This window comes from Epinephelus moara, chromosome 24 (assembly GCF_006386435.1).
Source record: "Epinephelus moara isolate mb chromosome 24, YSFRI_EMoa_1.0, whole genome shotgun sequence".
NCBI lineage: Eukaryota > Metazoa > Chordata > Actinopteri > Perciformes > Serranidae > Epinephelus > Epinephelus moara.
The window spans coordinates 42,111,386-42,131,203 of NC_065529.1; the positions used below are offsets into that span (position 1 = coordinate 42,111,386).

General features: G+C 40.8%; 1 protein-coding gene across 1 annotated transcript; it reads right to left on the reverse strand.

Annotated features, from left to right (window-relative positions):
• Nucleotides 1-18,455, reverse strand: pank4 (pantothenate kinase 4 (inactive)). The gene is made up of 19 exons (XM_050038034.1): nucleotides 18,320-18,455; nucleotides 17,775-17,857; nucleotides 15,446-15,654; nucleotides 14,630-14,813; nucleotides 14,048-14,140; nucleotides 12,798-12,951; nucleotides 11,606-11,787; nucleotides 11,398-11,479; nucleotides 10,999-11,099; nucleotides 9,294-9,449; nucleotides 8,145-8,257; nucleotides 6,809-6,896; nucleotides 6,403-6,554; nucleotides 5,010-5,065; nucleotides 4,810-4,859; nucleotides 3,563-3,667; nucleotides 3,378-3,478; nucleotides 3,073-3,141; nucleotides 1-1,612 (listed from the first exon to the last, which is right to left on the reverse strand). Exons 1-19 carry the CDS (start codon nucleotides 18,441-18,443, stop codon nucleotides 1,369-1,371), a joined length of 2,346 nt encoding a protein of 781 aa, XP_049893991.1. The 5' UTR covers nucleotides 18,444-18,455; the 3' UTR covers nucleotides 1-1,368.
• Between the last annotated feature and the right edge of the window lie 1,363 nt (nucleotides 18,456-19,818).

A 19,818-nucleotide genomic window follows, 5' to 3' on the forward strand; every position in this document is an offset into this window, starting at 1 on the left:
TAAAATAAAAGGTTTTCACCATTTAATTAAAATCGATTGTCAGGAGAATAATACACAAAACCTGTGCTTGGTGTGCTTAGCTGAAGTGATGCAAATATCACATATATGTACAGATGACAAATACAATATTGAAATGTGAGTCCGCATGTCAAGTAACTTCTGGGAGACATTTTCACGCCGAGGCAGATTAGAATCAGATCCTGCCTTGAATTCGGATATTTACGATGAAGTGAGCCACTTCACGATCACACAGTGTCTGATGTTTGTTACAATGAGGTGCTGCAGCATTATTGCCTTCAAACAAGTGCATTATTATTTTTTATTTCAGGGATGGATGATTACAGTTTGTACTTGAACATGCCGGTTAATTGCTGTCAATCCCTGGTCAGCTGCAGTGATAAAATGTGATGCTTTGATCGGAGACAGAATGTTTAACCTGAAATATGCAGTGTTAATTTTGACACCAAGCACCCTGGTAAAGATTTGAGAGCTCATTTAAAAAGCACACGTCACAGTAGAATACTGCCACCTTGTGGAGGAACACGACCTAATCTCTTTGCAGCTTCTCCCACTGGTCAAACAATTTCCCTGATGCCGCCTTAACAGCTACACAAGTGACAATGATTCATGTCTTAATCTGAGTTAATTTACTGGCAGTAATGGAAAAGAGAATCTTGCTGATTTATGGCATGAGACAGCTGGGAAACAAAAGATATTTCTGATGTATTTCAACAGGAACTAAAAGCAAATCTGAGTGAGTGGTGCTTTTATCACGTTGGCCTCAAGGCACATTAAAAACACTTTATGTAAAAAGTGTTACCGCTGAAAGCTCACATTACTCCTGCGGCTCTTTCTCTCTCTAACACACACGCCAGCCGACGAATTCGCCCATATGGGTGCGCAGTGTCGCATGTTGGCAGCATGTCAGTGACTGATGCAAAATTAATTAATCAATGTTTGTCATTGATTCCTCTACAAGCTGAAGATCTCATCTGTCATAACAGTCTGTTAAAGTTAACCAGCCAGTGACGACTTCACGTTCAACACACTCTGGATGCTGAGTGAGATCAACAGGCAGCAACGATGGCAGCAAACTAAGTGATTGTACATGATACTGAACAGAGACCTGCGAGAAAAGCATTTGTGTTGATGAACCAGCACTAAAATCAACAATGTTTCAAAATAAAATGTAAAACCTCCCTGCCAATGATCGCCTTTAAAACTCGCCTCTATTTTACAATCAGCTTTTTGCAATCAGTCGTTCACTTAGTGGCAGTATACGACCATCATCCGTACATTCAGAGCTAATCCGTTCCTGGTTGCTCGACTTGGGCGTTCTGTCCTGCTCAAATGTGAGCTCTGTCGCACTCAGGAGGGCGTCAGCGCTTTAGGGTCGTGGCAAGTAGCCGGTACCTCGTATTTAAAGACTACGCTGAACAGCTTTCCTCCCAGCCGGTCGGCCAGCCATGAGTTCTTGATGACAGCCATCTTGAGGCTCTCGCAGCTGAGCATGGCGTAGTAGTTGGTGTGGATGGCTCGGCCCATTCCCTCGATGATCACCAGGTCGGTCTTCCTCTCCCGGACCACCATCGCTAGCACTTTGTCCAGACGGCTAGGGGAAGGCAGAGGTACAGAATTCAACATGTCTGCTGCACTAAATGACTGTAACAGAGTACATTTAATGAACTCTTCACCTGGTGCTCAGATTTCTGGTTTTTCAAAGTGAAAATGTGAAGCACAAACTCAACCCTCTCACCCAGATATGATGAAATGCATCTCAGAAAGAGGGGGAGTGTAATTCTAAGCAGTGTTGTGCACGTTCACACTTCACAGAGCTCACTCACAGTTCAGTTCACACAGATTGAAATTAACTAGTTCACGTTTACAGGAAAGTTCACAGTCCCAGAAAAACAACTACTTTATTTTAACTTTTCCTGTTTTTGTTGTTGTTGTTTTATTAAATGAAATAAAATATTGTGATCATCATTTATTTTCATATATTTCATACGACTGGTCGGATGCATTTTAAATTTGTTATAGATGTGGCTGACATTTCTACTTGTTTTTTCAGACCCACTGAGTAAAATTAGCAAAAAATGTGAGATTTTTTTCTCTGTTAGAATCTGTGTCTTACAGATTTATTCATAAAAGTCCTTAAAAAATTGTGTCAAAGCCTGTCCCCCTGTCGAATAGTGTTTCCCACCTCCATGGACATGTAAAGGAAAAGGTGTGGTTCAGATTTAGGTGAGGGGGAAAGCGTCTTTGACACAACACCGACATGCTGGGTGCGTTAAAACACAGTGAGTGTCATTAATGGTCTTTCAATATAACTGGGCTGTCTATGCAGTAGAAGGACGCCATAACTTTTGAAATTGGTGCTACATGATCAGAGAAAACAGAGAAAAAGGGCTGTGGCATTTGGTTTCACTCAAGGTAAAAAACCTACAACTACAAGAATGCACTGCGCCGCACAGGACCAATAAATGCTCCCGCAGGTGGGTGATGCAATGCCAGCTTGGCGGTTTTGACACAGAAAACAATATGGTGACAGGCTGGCAACAAATTATCTCGAATTACAGTTAAATGTCAAACTAAAATATGTTTCTGCAAACATTTTGGTGAGAAATAGGCAACGCAGTAACAGAGTCTTGGTTTGGAGAGACGGGTATCTCTGTCTCAATCTGCCTCTATACTCTTTGTGTCCATGGTGGTGGACATACGAATATGCCCAAGTACAACCTGTAGTTCGAACAGCCCTAGAAGCAGCCAAAATTTGCCGGATGACACATTTTAAGCTGAATGTTGAGCAGGGAGATTTCTGTTACACACTACCCACATTATTATGATACAAAACTCTTTACAAATTGGCAAAGTTTCCCTTTAACTGTCACAAGAGTGAACGATTCATTAGCTGTAAATGGATTTGTCTTTTCATACAGTTCACCGATTACATGATCATGTCATGAGCGTGCTCTTTTACCCTACTTACACACAACACCGTCTCTAGCTAAATCAAAGGCTGAGTAGCTCACCCTGTAAAAAGGTCAAATGTAAAATTGCCGAACAACCAACCTCAGATCCAGACAGGGTGAACTGGAACCACTCTGAACCAGCGTCAGCCTGTCGTCCCTTAGACCAGCCCTGCACAACAAACACACCACAGGTCACTGACGATCTTCTTCAGCTGTTTTAAAAAGCTTTTTACGTGTGAAATCATGAGATCAGACAGAGAAAATTATATCTTAGAGGCAGCTCAGGAAAGATAATAAGATGTGTAAAAGTCTGTTGACCCTATATTGCTGTCTGTGTGATGATAGCTCATTAGCTGTGGTCTTAATTAATCTCGTCTGTTTTTAAAAACACTCATAAACACTCACTGAATCACTGGATCCATAGCAGCGATGCTTTCGGTCAATATCTGCAGTTCACCGTTTGTTACATCATTCAAAGCCGGACCAGAGTTGCTGGCCAACACAACCTGAGGGAGACAAACAGAAGAGCTGGAATAACATTTTATCAAATATAGTTTTTTTTTTTTTAAAGTGTTGTTAGAGTTGTGTACCTCTGTTCCTCGAGAGAGAAGCTCTCTGACAAAAGGCATCACGCCTAGAATGATGTCTACTCCACTATTATCTACGAAAAACAAGGCACACTTATGAGGAGGACCCTGCAAGAGAAAACCAGGATGGAGTGTATTCAAGCACTAATCATCACAGACACAGAAACACTATTACAAATACAGAAAACATTACAAATGAGCACAAAAGGCTGTTATCTGTGTTTTCTCTTTGTGCTTAATCAAAACATGGCTGTGCCTGGTGCCTCAGATATGTGTTTGTTTCCGTGTTAAACAGCATGTGGTGCTGATTAAACCTTTATTACAGAAAATATTTTGATTCTACCCTTACACTGAAGAAGACAATATTCCTACTGAGCTGTTTACACGTTTACAAGCAGCTGTGCATCCTCCGGTTAATGTGCCCTAACATGTCATTTATCACGCCACAATATGGATAAGTGGAACAGCTGGAGCCTCCCTCTTTCATTCCTTCAATCTCCTTCTTGTAAAGGTAAAGGTAAAATAACATGGATGGTTCCATACTGTGCTCTTTGTGCTCTTTATATTAAATCAATTTTCACTACTGTCACTGAATTGTGGGTGTTTTATTCAAATTTATAGCATCTGTTGTTGTGTTATGGTCTGCTGCTGTTACAAAATGAAATGGTATTAAAACCATAACTTTGACATATACAAGTCTGTGATAATCCATCAACATATGTTCCTCTGATCTTTACTATAGTCAAAATAACTCCTAATTTCTGCTTTTTTTCTCTCAAAAATTAGGGATAATTTCATGTAAATTACGTTTACTGACCACAAATTCCAAAAATAAATGTTGGAAGGAAGTTGGCCAAGAACGTATAACACAAAAACAGGTGATAATTTAGACTTTATGCTTCATAAACGATCAAACCAGAGGACAAAAGTCGCACAGTCAAGAGGAAAAAAACAGGAGGAAGGTTAAAAAAATTGTTGTTATCCAACTCTTTCATAATGTTTCAAAGTAAGTGTTTCTTCCTCTGACCAGAAATGTGAGTCTTTTGAATGTGCCGTATACATGTCCAAAGAAAATGCTGCATTCAGAAAAAGGCCTAATTTGGAATATCCAACAGAATATGCTGCTTACAAGACCACATCAAATTTAAAATGTTGTCATATTTGCAATAATGGTGGAATATTAGTGTGCATGTAAACGTACTCAATAAATAACTTGGCTTTGAAATGAAAAAGCAGAGAAAGAGCCTGACCTTTAGTCTCTCAAACCACTGGTCGTAGGAATCAACAAGCCACGGCCGCTCTGCGCAGAAAAAAAGAGATCAAACAAATCAGTTTCAGGAAGTGCTGAGTCAGAGTCACTCTAAACGTCCCCAAATTTGACAATTTTCTCTTGACTCAAATGGTTCAACGACAAAAAAAGAAGACAGAGAGAAGAGAAATACTTTGATACCTTCCAGCTGTCGTTTAGCATGCTCAAACCCAAACTCAGGATCAGATTCAAGGACACTGCATGACAGTAAAATAACATATGCAACAGTTAGACAAGAGTTCGGATCACGGAGTAAAAACATCAATTAGTTCTTACTTTTATTTCAGTTTTGACATTTTAATTTCATTCCAGTTCAGTTTTAGTTAGTTTTCAGAGTACGTTTGATAGTTTTAGTTTAATTTTAGGTTTTCAGAAAGGTTCCGTTTAAATTTCATAGTTTTACAGTGGCTTTATTTAAGGTCTGATTTTGTTAGAGCCAGGTATAACGTCTCATAACTATGTAGCTACATGTACCGTGAATACAAAATACATGGCTGGAGAACTGTTTAGGAATGGCCGTAATGTTTCATAATTTAGGAATCGACTCGAGTACTCTCTCTCTACCACACTCAGAGGAAAACTTGTCATCTGTAGTTTAATCCTGACCACTTTTGTTTAACATTAGACCTGACTTGAACAGCTTGGTTAAATGGCTTTAAATCTGCTACAGTATTTAAATCATGTTCTTGTCATTTAACTCTACAAGACTCGACTGCATGTGAAAAACAATAGGGATTAATTGTGAAGTGATTGCGGAATAGCGCCATCTCCTGGAATGTCAAGTCTGTTTGATTTCTGTGGTTAAATGTCACAGAGAGTCAGAACGTTTATTTTGTTGTATTAGCTTTTCAGTCGGGCACTATTAATTATGTTTTTCTCAAAGGTGTGCTGTGCAAGATTGTCAGCAATATCTGAACCCATCAGCTATCATGTGACGATAAAGCGGCTGATATCCAGGCCAACACTTCCTCTTCTGTTCGCTGGTCATTTGGGCTATTTGTTACTCTTTTTATTTGGTTTCAATTTCCGAAAATATTTCAGTTTTAGTTTACGATAATAACCCTTGTCTCAAATCAGCCCTAATCAATTTATTTCTATAACAGACGTGTGGTTCTGAAGCAAATAGCAGGCTATAGTTGACCTTTCTGCAGAGTCCCCGTGAAAAGACTTATTTATTCAAAGCCTCACAGGGCAACAGAAACTTAAAAAACATCATAACAAGTCATTGGGATGCAGTTACATTCTTTTTTGGGATGCTCTGTAAGCAGCCCTGAGATACTTTCATAGATTTTTTCATTCTGTTTATGTTCAATCAATGCCGCCAACTGTGTGCACTCTGGCTAACCCAGGGTGGCTAACTTATCAAAACAATGAGACGCTGCCAAACACACGACCACAGCGGTGGAAAAACTCCCCATTCAAAGCTGTGGAAGCATGAAACTACAAGATAAGAGCCTCTCCCGCTACCAACACTGTGCCAGCAACCAATCAAGCAGCCTGCTCGCAGGATATAAAAGCCATTAACTCCACTCACTCTGACACAGCCTTGGCTCCCCAGTCGAAGACATTCCCAGCCAGGACGCCCCTGACCAGGGCGAACTGTCTCTCCTCCCAGCTCAACTCCTCCAGGGACTTCACCGCCTTCTGGTAGTACTTGAGAGCCATGTCATTCTCCCTCTGTTTGATCTATGAGAGAACAGAGAGGTGATGCAGCTACTTTGAACAGAATAAAAGACTGGTAATCAGAAGAATTTAGAGACATGAGAAAATGTGATTTTCAGAGTAATGTATTGCCTGAATTCTAGGCTTAACTTAAGGGGTGGAGACAAACTATCTGTGGAAACTATGAAACATAAGTATGAAACACAGAAATAAGTGAGGGCCAAGGCAGCTGTGTAGCACACAAGAAAACAACAAAGGTTGATAGATTTCAGTCAGACCTTAGAGTAGGGATCAGGAAAGTTGAACTCGTTTAAACAGTGTTCCCTCGTGTCTAACAGACTTCTGACAGTGAGGGATCCATAAGCACTAGGTGAGAAGAGAAGCACTCTACATTAGCCAAAGAGAAAAACATATACACATCGAGGCCTGGGGAGGTTTCACTGATATTTTTACTTTTAAAAAAAACAACTAACTTTGTCAAACTGACTTTTTGAAAACTCTGTTTTGAAATGTGCAGCTGGTTTCTGAAAGTCTGGCTTTTTTTCCCATCAAATTTCATGTTTCATTCATGTTCATCAGTCTGACAGAATTAATAAGACTGACTGACACATACTTATTCAGTACACCCACCTCCTAAAAACTCAGAAGTAAACAGATTCAAAGGAATACTTCAACCCACATATGAGCACTTGTATATCAAATTCTCACCCCGTGTTACATTAAAGTCATGAAGTTTTTCTCGCATACCTCCACAATGAACGAAGAATCCAAAAACAGAGAAAATTCTTAACCAACAGTAAAAAAAAAATTATAAAAAAATTGTTTGAAAACTCTCACACAACTCGTGCCGTATAATCAAAGTCTCATTTATCCAGCTGTATGTTCAGTACTTCCCAAACAGACAGCCCTTTCTGTGAAACTTATCAGTGCTCTCTTTAAAGCCAGACTCCATTGACAAAAACAGCAATTTTACCTCGCTGAACACGGGAGCTGCTGGTCTACCACTGCCTCAACTGATAGTTTGTTTGGGCTATTCTTTGACTTCGTTAAACCTAAACTAACTCTTTAAAACACTACAAGTCACACAATAACACAAACTAACTAACTGATCGAGGCAGCAGTAGACCAACAACTCCTGTGTTAAGCAAAGGTAAAAATACTGTTTTTCTCAATGGAGTCTGGCTTTGAAGAGATCATCGTTAAGTTTCACTTTTAGTGCAGCTCCCTGTCAGAAAGCGCTGTTTGTATGGGAAGTACTGAGCATCCAACTGGATAAATGAGACTTGAATTATACTGCACAAGCTGTGTGAGAGTTTGTAAACTGATGCTTTGATATAGTTTTGTTATAGTTTTTTGGATTCTCCGTTCACCATGGAGGCATGTGAGGGGTTTTCTTTTGAGGAATTGACACACAAACGGTCATTTGGAAGTTAAAGTATTCCTTCACCATCACGATCTCCCTTTTTCATTTACAAAGTTCATGGGCAGTTACAGCAGGTATGAAGACATGAAACTAATGCAGACGCTGAAGAAAAGACTTGAGGTCTAGTCTACTTAAAGCAACCTGTAGTCAAACAGATGGGCCTTGCATGCAAAAACAAAAACAGTCCTTACAAAGGCTGGTGGCGGAGGGTCTGAAGCTTGTGTCTGTACTTCTGACGGAACTTCTCGGCTCGCTCGGCTGCCTCCGGCATGTCGGGCTGGCTCGCTACAGCTCTCTTAACCACCTGCTCAACAAAAAACAGAAGAGCGTTAATCAGCCACATTTGTGACATCTGCATCCCACAAGCACTAAGTCGGATTAAAAAAAACTACAAAGTCAAACCAATTTATCTCATATGAGAAACTGACCTGTAAACACTGAATGTGCTGTGCAACTCTGTCCTTTTTTATCTTAATCCTGTCACAGATAACAGGCTTAACATGGATGACCTGATATGATATTGAACTGTTTTTTTTCCCGCCAAATACAATGTAGCGTGACAACAAAAACTCTCTACTGTAAGCTGTCTAAAATATCAAGTGTGAATGTGACATTTTGATGGAAGATCAAAAGAGTTTCTTTCTTAATTCACTGTCTTGTCTTGTCTGTTATGAATACATACAGACATAAATCCATGAGAAGAGGTAGAGATTACGTTTCATCTACGCGTTTACATATTATTGAGGCTTAAAGTTGTGTATAATTAAGAGGGTTGTCTCTCTCAGTGACAGGAAGGTTCCATTCGTTGACAAGTCACTATCACAACGATAGTTAAGTGACATAACCATGGTGTAACCCCCCCACAGAGTATAAGTGTAGCTTTTTGGTCGCATAAAAAAGTCTTGTTCTGCACGTTTGTACTAAAACACATTTAAGGAGTAAGATGCTCAGTTTTTCCAGTAAAGACATTTTGTTCTAATGTTTTAAGCTTGTTTTTTGTTAGAGAAAATTAGCATTACCATTATCACAGTTAACCACAGACTGTAAATGCAACATGCTAACCACGCTAGCGGCTAGTGTTTGGGTTATTTCCACCCTCTCGTCTAAATATGGTCAATTCTGGCTCCAAAAATCCAAGATGTTGACGGTCAAAATGCCAAACTCGAGGCTTCAAACCGTGAGTTCACAAACCAACAGGTGATGTCACGGTGGCTACAATCATTATTTTACACAGTCTATGATTGTTTTTCTTTCAAGAAAAAGTTTAAAACTTTGTCTGTATGGCACGTCTTAATTCAAGAGTCTGCTATTGTATTCCAAAACATGAGCCGCCATCCTACCCCGTCTAGGGCCTCTTCGAAGCAGTAGAGCCAGTATTCACGGGCCAGAGCGTCCTCTGTGAGGTCCACAGTGTCGGGGATGTAAGACGAAGCGTCCTGCAGCAGAGGCAGATTCACCAGCTTCCTCTCCAGACGGTCCATCTCCAACATGTCAAACTGGACACAACAAAGAGACAGAGACGATGCACGCTGTCTGTTTTGTCCACAAACTGAGACTGCACAGAGATTCTTTCAACTCCTCAAACACCAAAGTCTATTCCACCTGTCACTCTTTTATTCTAGGACATATTTCACAATATTTCTCTTTTTCTAAGCAACACTGTGGAAGGTTTCACACTTGTTAGTATTTTTTCCTTATCGATGCAACAAACAAGCAGAGAGGAAGATGCGGTAAGGAAGAGAAAGGGAAGGTCCTAGAAAGATTTATTCCTAAAAGCCAGTGGGAGCCAGCAGATTCATTAATAATGGGACACAATCAATAGCCCATTAAGGAACAAACTACATCGATAGAAGGTTTCTCGAGTGGTAAGTTGCCAAAGATGAGCTAATATTTCATTTGCAGTCCTGCATCACACTTTGCCAGTTTGCTCTAATGAAAACTAAGCTGGAAAAAGAGCAGGAATCTCAGTGGTGAGAGTGGACTCTAATGTTAACAGAGGAGGTCTACGGAGGCCTGCATGCTCTGAGTATCACACCGAGGAATCAACAAGCAAAGTGGCTGTCGAAAGCATCAAACACTCTCATCTCCCATCTTCACAGAGTATAATTTGACCAAAAAACAGTTTGGTAACAGACAAAACAGAGGCAAGATCTTCAGCACAATCAAAGCTAAAGCTCTCAGATCTCTCTGCTCCTCGAGCAAGTGAACAAAGTGAATGCCTGACATCTCTAAATACTGAGCGTCTACAATTAGAGAACAAAGCGCAGTGAGCACGTCATCAAACCAGAGCACACAGGTGACGCAGTCGGAGGTACTTACGGGAAACTGAAGGAGAGGGTTAGGTAGACAGAGGAGTGTGTGGAGAGGAAATGAAAAGAAGAGATTAATGAATGTCTTCGTTAGGCCTGTCACGATAACTACTACTGCTATAACTGACATTAGAGCATTTTATGCCAGTAATATATTGATAATAAAATAATTAAAATGCTTAAATATATTTAGACATTGGAGTTGGAATGTGAAATAAACATTTAAATATTTTAAATAAATCAAACATTATAGATAAAATGGACTTTGGGCTCTGTTAACAAAAACTGCACTTAAATAAATATTTATAGACATTTGGCACATGTAATACACTGCCAAACCCTGCTGTTTGTTTTGGCATCATGTTGACTAAATGTTGGTGACACTCTCATGTAAACAAACACGTGTGCAAACACAACAGGCGATATCGTATGATATACGGACCTGACCTCAATAATTTTTGTCGACCTCCATAAGTCAGTAACATAATTATCATGACAGGCCTAGTCTCTGTATGTTTGTGGATTCAGTGAGGACAGCGGTGACGATGAAGAAGATCATAAATAAAAATGTTCAGATGTAAAAAATATCCCGATGGAAGAAGGCGGGTGGAATAAAAACCAAAGCACCAGCAGCAGAGTGAAAATAGGTCATGAGGTTTAAGTGGGCGCCTCATGGCACACGACCCAGCTTCAGGTCTTCATATCTGATCACTCTCTGCTTCCTCTGCAGACTCACCGTTCCACTGCGCGCACGTTGCATGGGATTCATATCTGGAGAGACGCTCATCAGGCCGGAGCTTCCCGCGTAATTCTCACCCCAGCTGTACTGGTTTGGATCTGGAGGGGTACAAGATGCAATCATGATACAGTTAGGGTATAACGGTTACATTATAATGCATGTTATTCTTATTTAAAGGTACTCATTTGTGAGTGCTGTTTTCTATAATTGTAATTTTTGTTACTAGTCTAATGTAGAATAAAAACCGAATCACAAAAAAAGAGATAGACCAAATATCTTTCCTTTACCCACTGTTGTATCACTTTTGTAGCTTTCAGCCTAATATTTATCAGTATGTACAGTAACCCTGTTGACACCAAACTCAGGACAATAATGTGCAGTGTAGTGTTTCCTTACTGTCCTCCTCTGCTCCTTTAAGAAATGCTCCAATGGCTCCGAGATAGCCTTCATGTCTCAGGAACAAGGCCTGAACTTCACCCTACAACAAAAAAAAACAAAACAAATGAAGGTAACGACATAAGATAACAAACCAACTTCAGGACTAAACTGAGATATATCACTGCTTGTTTTAGGTGAGCAGAGGAAGAAGAGGAGGAGGCTTTGCCTTGGTGAAGAAGTTGATGCTGTAGGTGATGGTGTGCATGGTGACGGGGTGTCCTCTGATGAAGAAGCCTCCAAAGTAAACTCTGGACAGGTTGTGGAGTTTGGCATACAGACAGGCCAGCTGCCCGATGTCGTTGCTGATCATGTGGAGTAAGCTCTTGGCCATGTCCTCTTTAGAAAACTCTGCAATGAACACCAGAGTTAAATAAACACACAGGCACAATATCCACATCACACAACTGGAAAGCTGCTTCAGGAGGTCTAAAAGACTGACCTCTGAATATTAAAGTACTGTAAACTTTTTCAGTAAGAAGCAGAATCATGCAAGTGCAAGGTAAGTTACAAATATCAAAATCCTGATCCATATTTTCACACTTAAACTGCAGAGATGGACAGTCACAGAAGTTGCTTTGTTAAACAAGCCAAAGCTGTGAATTTCTGTTGCTTGCTGCCATCCAGTTACAGATACAGCACATGGAGAGAACAGCTGTATCAGAAGTAGGTGAGAGGTCATCAGTTCACTTCCACACAGGTTTTGCAATAAAACTAGAAAATGTTAAAGGTATGCTATGCAGGATTTTCCTAAAAAACAACATAGAGACTCGTGCAGATGTAATCTCTCTCAATTATCACTTATGACCCAGTTAAAGTGTGTGGTGGATATTTATCTGCAGTGACTCTGCCCTCTGCCTGTATGTTCTTTTCTTATTATTATGTTATGTACAGCACGTTCCTGGTCACAGTGAACCACAATAGTGGAGTGTGAGAAGTGAAACTGAAGTAGTGTATTTTGCCATTTATTGCAATGACTGTTTGCAACATTTTGAGAGTTCGGACTGACAGTAGAGAGGTGGATTATTCATGCAGGAGTGGTTTGAGTTTCAGTGGAAATGTTGATACATCACTGTGAAACTGGGTCACCATTAAAATATATTTTTCTGAACCATGAATCAAAGCTGAATCCAGCTGCTGCCCTTCGAGACACTAACAGCCACCTTTAAAGCCCACAGAGGGTGAGTGTTTCATACTCTTAAGATGGTCGGGGTACTGCTTTAATTAACAGAATGAACTGCACATACCAACTACAATACTGTATATAAAGTGTCTGTAAGTCTTTGATGACAATGATCTGGACATATACATAAATAACACCACTGGGCAGCCACATGCAACAATCTACCCGCCATGGTCACCTTTGTCGGCAGTAGCAGACTTTCCAAAACTGCTCGCAATAAGATCTCCAGTCAGTCCCAAAGACCCGTAAGATCCTCCGTAGATATCTTTGACGAGCATGTCCACACTCGTGTGCTGCCCTTTTGACGCCAACTGTAGCAACTCGTCAAATCTCTACAGGAGAGAAAAGGGTAAAGTTCACAAGACCTACGGGAACAAAATATTGGCAGACTGTATGAAAGAAGTGGACATAGTGTCATTATTTGGCTGTCTTGCATGGCTGTCAGGCTAGGTGGGTTGGGCTTACCGAGGTGTGGGGCCTGTGTTTGAAAGGGGGCGTGTCAAAGTAATCAAGAGAGATGATTCAGACCAGGTGGGGGCTGAAGTTGATGAGAGATGTTTCTGAGTACCATGAGTTTCCTCCTTTCCCTATGAAGTTTTGTTTTTAAGTTATCGTCTGCATGTCTAATGTCTACATATGAACTGTCAACAGAGTGGCAACACTAAGCGGGGTCAGACCACGGAGAGCAAGCAGACCGAGTGACAGCCGTCAGAACAGGGCCAAGACAGTAAGACCACAAGTAGGCCCATCTTCCTTACCTTTAGCCTGGCACCCTCATGCTCACTCTCCTCTAATATATGTACCAGCAGCCAAGCCCTGGAAGCCCTAGATGAGTGTTTGCTTTAAGTAGTAGTATGAAGTGCCCAGGATATCGTTTGCCATGACAATAGCATCCAGATTTGAGATGTTAAGCCAATGTGAAAGTGCCTTAAACCTAAATTCTCTCTCATGGCCAGCAGTAGGCCACTGCACTGGTTGGAAGTGTGCGAGAAAAATGACTGTACTTGTCATTTGATGTATTACCTCAGTAAACATTTTCCTACTGAGATTATGGTCTCAATCACTAGTTTTAAGTCTGTTCATAGACGATAAAGCACAGTATGCTTTAGGATGTGGCAACTTTGTGACTCAAAGGTCATTACCACGGTGATCTGTCAGTCAGGATAGAGGCGCAGCAATGCCTATCCTCTGCAGCCTATCCTCCCTCTCATTTAAATAATGTCACCTCTGGCTCCAAAAAACCAAGATGGTGACCACCAAAATGCCAAACTCGAGGCTTCAAAGCGTCCACAAACCAATGGATGACTTAACGGTGGGTACGTCCACTTCTTTTATACAGTCTATGTAAATCATTGCACTTAGAAGCCAATGTTTAGTGGCTGGCTATTACAGCATGACAGTAACAGTAGACAAAGTAATTTCAGATACCTTTGTTTTGGTAAGCAAGGCTCCAAGGCCCCAGAACGTCCCTCCGCCTATTGAGCTTCCTCCTATTCGCTCAAATTTGTCCTCTGATTCAACCTGTTGAAGAGGGAGAGACCCAGGTTAATACATTTGTTACTCCTCTATGAAATCATCACATTGGAGAAGCCGAAAAAAGAGACTGATTTGTGATACTGCTTCATAAATTACTCAAACAATTAATGGATTATCAAAATAACAACTGATTAATTTTCTGTCGCTGAACTAATATCGTGGAGGCACACTATGCAGGAATTGTGGTAACTGCTTGTAACAATTTCACCTGCAAAAGTCACACTAATAGCCAATCTCAGTTTCACTCTTGTTCACTGTATTTGCCTTTTTTTACAGCCCTGTTTCCATAATTTTCGTAGCTTACTCTTGGATGCCTGCTGCTTACAGTCTGGCACTTTGTAGCCACCTTTTCATAAAGCCCAACCTCACCTGTGCCTAGGAATGTCCTGAACACAGTAAGAAAATACACCGCCACACACTGAAAGTGGGTCATAGGTGATGATTAAGAGTATATACATTGACTTTAGTTACTACCTTGACTATGGACACCCCAGAGCCGATGTTTATGAGCAGGTAGGGGAAGATGTCAGGTTGAGTCGTCTGAAAGCGGAACTCTGAGTCGGCGTGCTTGGCATACACGAAAGCCTCGTGGGGTATGTTCCTCAGCACAAAGTTACAGCCTTTGATGAGGCAGGTCATCTCATCCTCTTTGTCCACTCTGCCACAACGCAGCACATACACAGTCCATCAGATTGAATCATCCTCAGCCAAATGTGAATAACAGCCAGAGCAGACTAACTATTCTGTCATGCATCTGGTAAATTATGTATAATGTGCAATATCCTTCTGTTTTTTACAATATTACTAGATATTTACAGCAGCTTCAGCAGCTGTCTGCAGGTATGCACATTGAGAGTCTCTTTCTTTGAGTTGAACTCCTAGAGCAACATTCAACTGGAAAACTGAAGAAACTGACATGTATATGGCTTTCTAATGCTGCACTGATGCCATAAAGATGCAACAATAGCATGTTAAGTTTCATGTAAATGTTGTCACATGATGTTTGGTTAGCAAACAAAGTGGTTGCCGCAGTAAACAGTTGATATTTTCCAGAAGAGCCCTCACGAGGTCTCCTAAACAATCTGGTTTGTCCTCTTATTCGCAGGAAGAGGACAGGATATTGCTCTGAGTCTGAATAAGTCACAGCAAGGCCACAGGGCCATTGTTCATTCCAATTTAGTCATGCAGAATATGCCAGATATTTGTCTTCCTGTTCTGTTTTTGTATAAGGTTCAACAGTACAGCAACAACAGTTTCTTAGCTATATTCACAGCGCATTCGTCCACTCACTTGAGTCCGAGTTTCCTCTCGATGAGCTCTTTGAACTTGTGCGCCCCTCCACCTGTGGCTTTGATAACTTTGGTGTCCGTGTTGACCAGGTGGTCTTTGATGAAGTCCAGGCATGTTTCGATGTAAGCATTTTCAAACTTGATAAAGTGCAGGCGTGCAGTGACCTCTTCCTGCACGGATATTTCATAGAGCTTGTCACTGGAGGCCTCCTGGGGACACAGATGAGACGGAAACACGGAGGAGAAAGGGTGAATACTTCATTACATCCTGCTGTTGACACTGCCCCCACTAGAGTGGAGTGTAGATGGCTCTGTTGAGCTCTGTCGTCCAGTTGGAAATAAAGCAAAGGCAACTGGGTGAGAGGTCATCAGTTCCTTTCAACACAAGTTTTGCAATAACACTGGAAAATATTAAGCCTGCCTTGCCAAGATGACATCACCAAGACAACAGAAATACATTTTGGACTTTGTGATGTCCTTTTTAATTTTATTTACACTTAAAGCTTTGACTGGATAGTTGGTTTACTCTGTCTGGTCTTCTCCACATGAATGGCAGGCTTGTACATTTCACGAATGTAGTTAAGTAATGTGCAGTGCACTAGAATGGTTATTTATATTTACTAATTTACTTATTTAAGTATGTAAATTACTATTCTTTGCCTGGTCCACGTGTGAGTCAGTATGCACAGGACCTCTCTCTTTGACATATTGCTACTGCTGATCGCTGCTTGTTTCTGCCTGTGACTTAGATTGTAAAACTGAACTGCCTCTCTGGGATAAATAAAGTTGTTTAGACTGGACCAAACTGTCAAGTTTGTCTGAGTCAGCGTGCATGTACAGAGGTTACAATAAGGTCAAATAGTAAAGTGTGAGGATTGGACTTTAAGTAGTGTGTTTCGCAATTTATTGGGGACACAAGGGTGCATTCTGAATCATATACTTTTTCTTTTAGTAGGTACTGCAGCTGCTCTTGAAGAGTATGTACTGTTGCATGCAGTATGCACACAATGGGGACACGCTACTGTCTCATAATGTCCTGAACTTTGTCCCTCTTACTGTTATATCCCTGACCTTGGAGATAAAATAAACGCCACTAACTGAGTTCACCAGAGTCAGAGGTTAACCTGGAGAGATGTGCTGTTGTGACTGCGCAATGTATGTAATTTAACTTTAAAGTTAGACCTGCACAGATTGTAGATTCTGTCAGTTATTGTCATAGTTATGTCCTGATGTTATTTGTAATATTTATTCTTATTTTGTTCACTTAAACAATCTATATTCCTAGCATTACTATTCGACTGGTCATCAGTTACTTGAATGTGCTGTCATCCGTCATTACAACTCCTGACAGCTGTCAATCAGCTTGTGTTTGTGGCTAAGTCAATGCAAAATTGGACCGGATGTAGTGGGACATCCTGGTATTTTTGGCATACTGCATTTGATCAGATACTCTCTCTTACTTTTAGTAGGCACTGCAGCTGCCCTTACAAAGAATGCACTGTTGCATGCAGTATGCACACGATCGGGACATACTACCTCCTTAAAAGGTTACACTCTATATCCATTACCTTGGAGATAAAACAAAACGCTGTTCACCGAGCTCACCAGAGATAGACATCAACCCAGGGAGCTCTGCTGTTGTTACTTTGCAATGTATGCAGGTTACCTTTCAAGTTATAACGGCACAGATTGTCGATTCTAACATATTTGCGACAGTGAACTGCAGATGTCGTTTCACTGTCGTTGTCATTTTCATAGTGTTTGTGATTATTTTGGTCACTTAAGCAATCAATACTCCTATTATTACTATTTAACTGGTCATTGGTTACTAGAATGCACTGTCATCAGCCATTACCGCTTCTGACAAGCTGTCATCTGTGACTAAGTTGATGTGCTTCAGAGGACTGTGGGTCAGAATAGACAGAAAAGCATGCTGGCTTGCATACTGCAAAATCAGACCAGATGTAGTAGAACATCCTGGTATTTTTGGCACACTGTATTTGGCATACTATGTGTAAGGACTTTTCAGGTATACTATATAGTGTGGTAGAATGTATTTTGGCACATACAGCGAGTATGAATGTTTGCAGTATTCTAGATACGTGTGCAGAGAAGTGTATAATACCTGCAGGACTGGTTTGAGCTTCACTGTGATGTCCTTTTCTGTGAAAACGGGTCTGCTAACATATGTTAGGTTATGTGTTGGAGGTATTACTCATAAAGACATGCAGGCTACCATGCAGTTATGGCTCTGTGGGAGGCAGGGAAACTTGGCACAATCCCCAGGACGCCACAGATTTTACATACACTGATTTACAGCAGATAATTACCTTTGTAGAGTGGTCGAAAGATCGCACTTTGGCCACCTTGTGTTGGACAGTTGAGTAGTAGGCAAGCTTTGTGAGAGATCCCCCTGTTGGAGCAGAAGCATGGACAACGTCCGATGGGAAACCCGTTAGACAGCTGACACACGGGATTAAAGTCCAGATTTAAAGCTTGGTGGATTGTAACGTTACTGTTAGCTGTATAAACACAGGTGAGAAAACCTCAACACAGGCTAGCTAGCAGCTAACGTCAACGGTGCTTCACTTGTAAAAGTTGAGCAGATGTGTTTGACACAATCCGTTTTCTGAGGTAAAGATAACCCTGACACCTCGTCACGCTTCTATATTTAAAGCTAACAGACTGTCTGTCAAATAAACTCAACCTAAACACGATTTAAAGCGGCTAACGTTAGCTGTGTGTTGTTTACTTCCACTTAAAGTCATGTGTTGTCATAGTATCAGGCTGCAGCATAACTGGTGATAACGGACATTGGCTCCGCTCGCGCTAAACAGGAAGAAGAAACAAGGACAACTTTAGTATTTCCGGGTACCTATGTCTATCGCGAAGCGCTTTGCGTTCTCCAAGTTGCGGAATATTTCGTCGGGTGGCAGAATAATGCTTTTATCCATGGTATGACCACTTGTGTTGCTCCCCAGCCGAACACATTCCGCCATGGTCCGCAACGATTTGACGCTGCGTACGCCGCGTGCGTACGTGCGTGACCCCACGTCAGCCAATCAGCAGCCACGCACACTGAGAGGCGTCTGTAAACACTTGAGTGCCGTCATGGACACAGTACACACATGGAAGAACATCTTACAGAGACTTTTTAACACTTTTGGTTCACTTGTTTTATATCTGACGACAAGAGGACATATTTAATTAATGGCTCTCTGCACGTCTGCTCAAAACTGGTATGAAAATTTGACACATGATATGATATGACCAATGTTAGGGAAGCTACTTTGAAGCATAGCTGTGCAAGCCACCAGTTACTTTAGGCTACATACAGTTTGATAAACCCAAGCTTCTTATAGACAAAGATAAAATTGACAATATACATATGATACAAAAAGAAGAAGAGGAAGAAGAAATCATAAGGGACTGTTCTTTACTTGTCAAAGGAGTGGATGGGGTATGGCTTCCTTTTTTACCCTCCTCAAAAATGCATTATTTTTCCTTGAGCCTCCCTGACTGGCAGGTGGAAAATGCATGACCCTCCCTCCACCATTAATTTGTCATTAGATTTTTAAAACCTTCCTTTTGATGTTCGAAAGTTAAAAGTTGAAGATGAAGTCCTGGATTTAAAAAAAAAAAAAAAGCCTGTATTTTCACTGTTGTTGTGCATGCTGGTTAGTTTATGCATACGGTTTATTTTTGGCCAAATTTTAAATGAGAAGATTTTGTCCCACATGATGTGTCCTAGAGTCCTGCAGTTTCTGGCGATGATAAATGGCGTAATTTTGATGATATTTTGGGACAACATGCATGTTTTCTTTAAAAAATCTGGGGTTAAAAAAAACAACAAACGAAAATACAACCATTTATATTTGTATGCCCGTCTCCCAAGCCAAAAGAAAAATATAAATCCCTCCCCAGTGCTTTAAAAATCATATGCCTCTGCTTTTTGCACCACCCTCCACCCATAAGTAAAGAACAGTGCCTAAGCAGAAAAAAAAAATACAGTCCACATAACTGAGTTCACTGCAAAAAATGCCCACTTGTTTACAATTTCGGGGGAAAAAAAGAAAAATAAACTTGGAAAGAGCAGGAAGAGCAGAAATGCTCTGGTTTTGTGCACAATGTCCATCAGTCAGACACCTGCTATCAGTAAAGATAGTTCGGGTTTAGATATCGCACCAAGCAGGACATGCTACAATGTCTCTGAACATTTGTTTATAAATAGCAATGATCAGTACTTGTGATTAAATGTGGTCAAATGAGGTTCGATTACAGTCGAGAAAGTAAAATAAAAGTAATAAATCATTCCCTCTCTGTTACATGTAGTTCACTACTCCCCAACACTGGATAAGACATTGGTTGGTGACC

Bases quoted from the DNA above. Each gene is read 5' to 3' on its own strand.
- pank4 (XM_050038034.1), bottom strand. From the start codon at position 18,443: ATGGCGGAATGTGTTCGGCTGGGGAGCAACACAAGTGGTCATACCATG. The intron at 3,479-3,562 runs GTACACAACTCT...TGTCTCCCTCAG, and splicing joins TTCTCTCTCGAGGAACAGAG to GTTGTGTTGGCCAGCAACTC. The intron at 1,613-3,072 runs GTTGGTTGTTCG...GCCTTCCCCTAG, and splicing joins TCACCCTGTCTGGATCTGAG to CCGTCTGGACAAAGTGCTAG.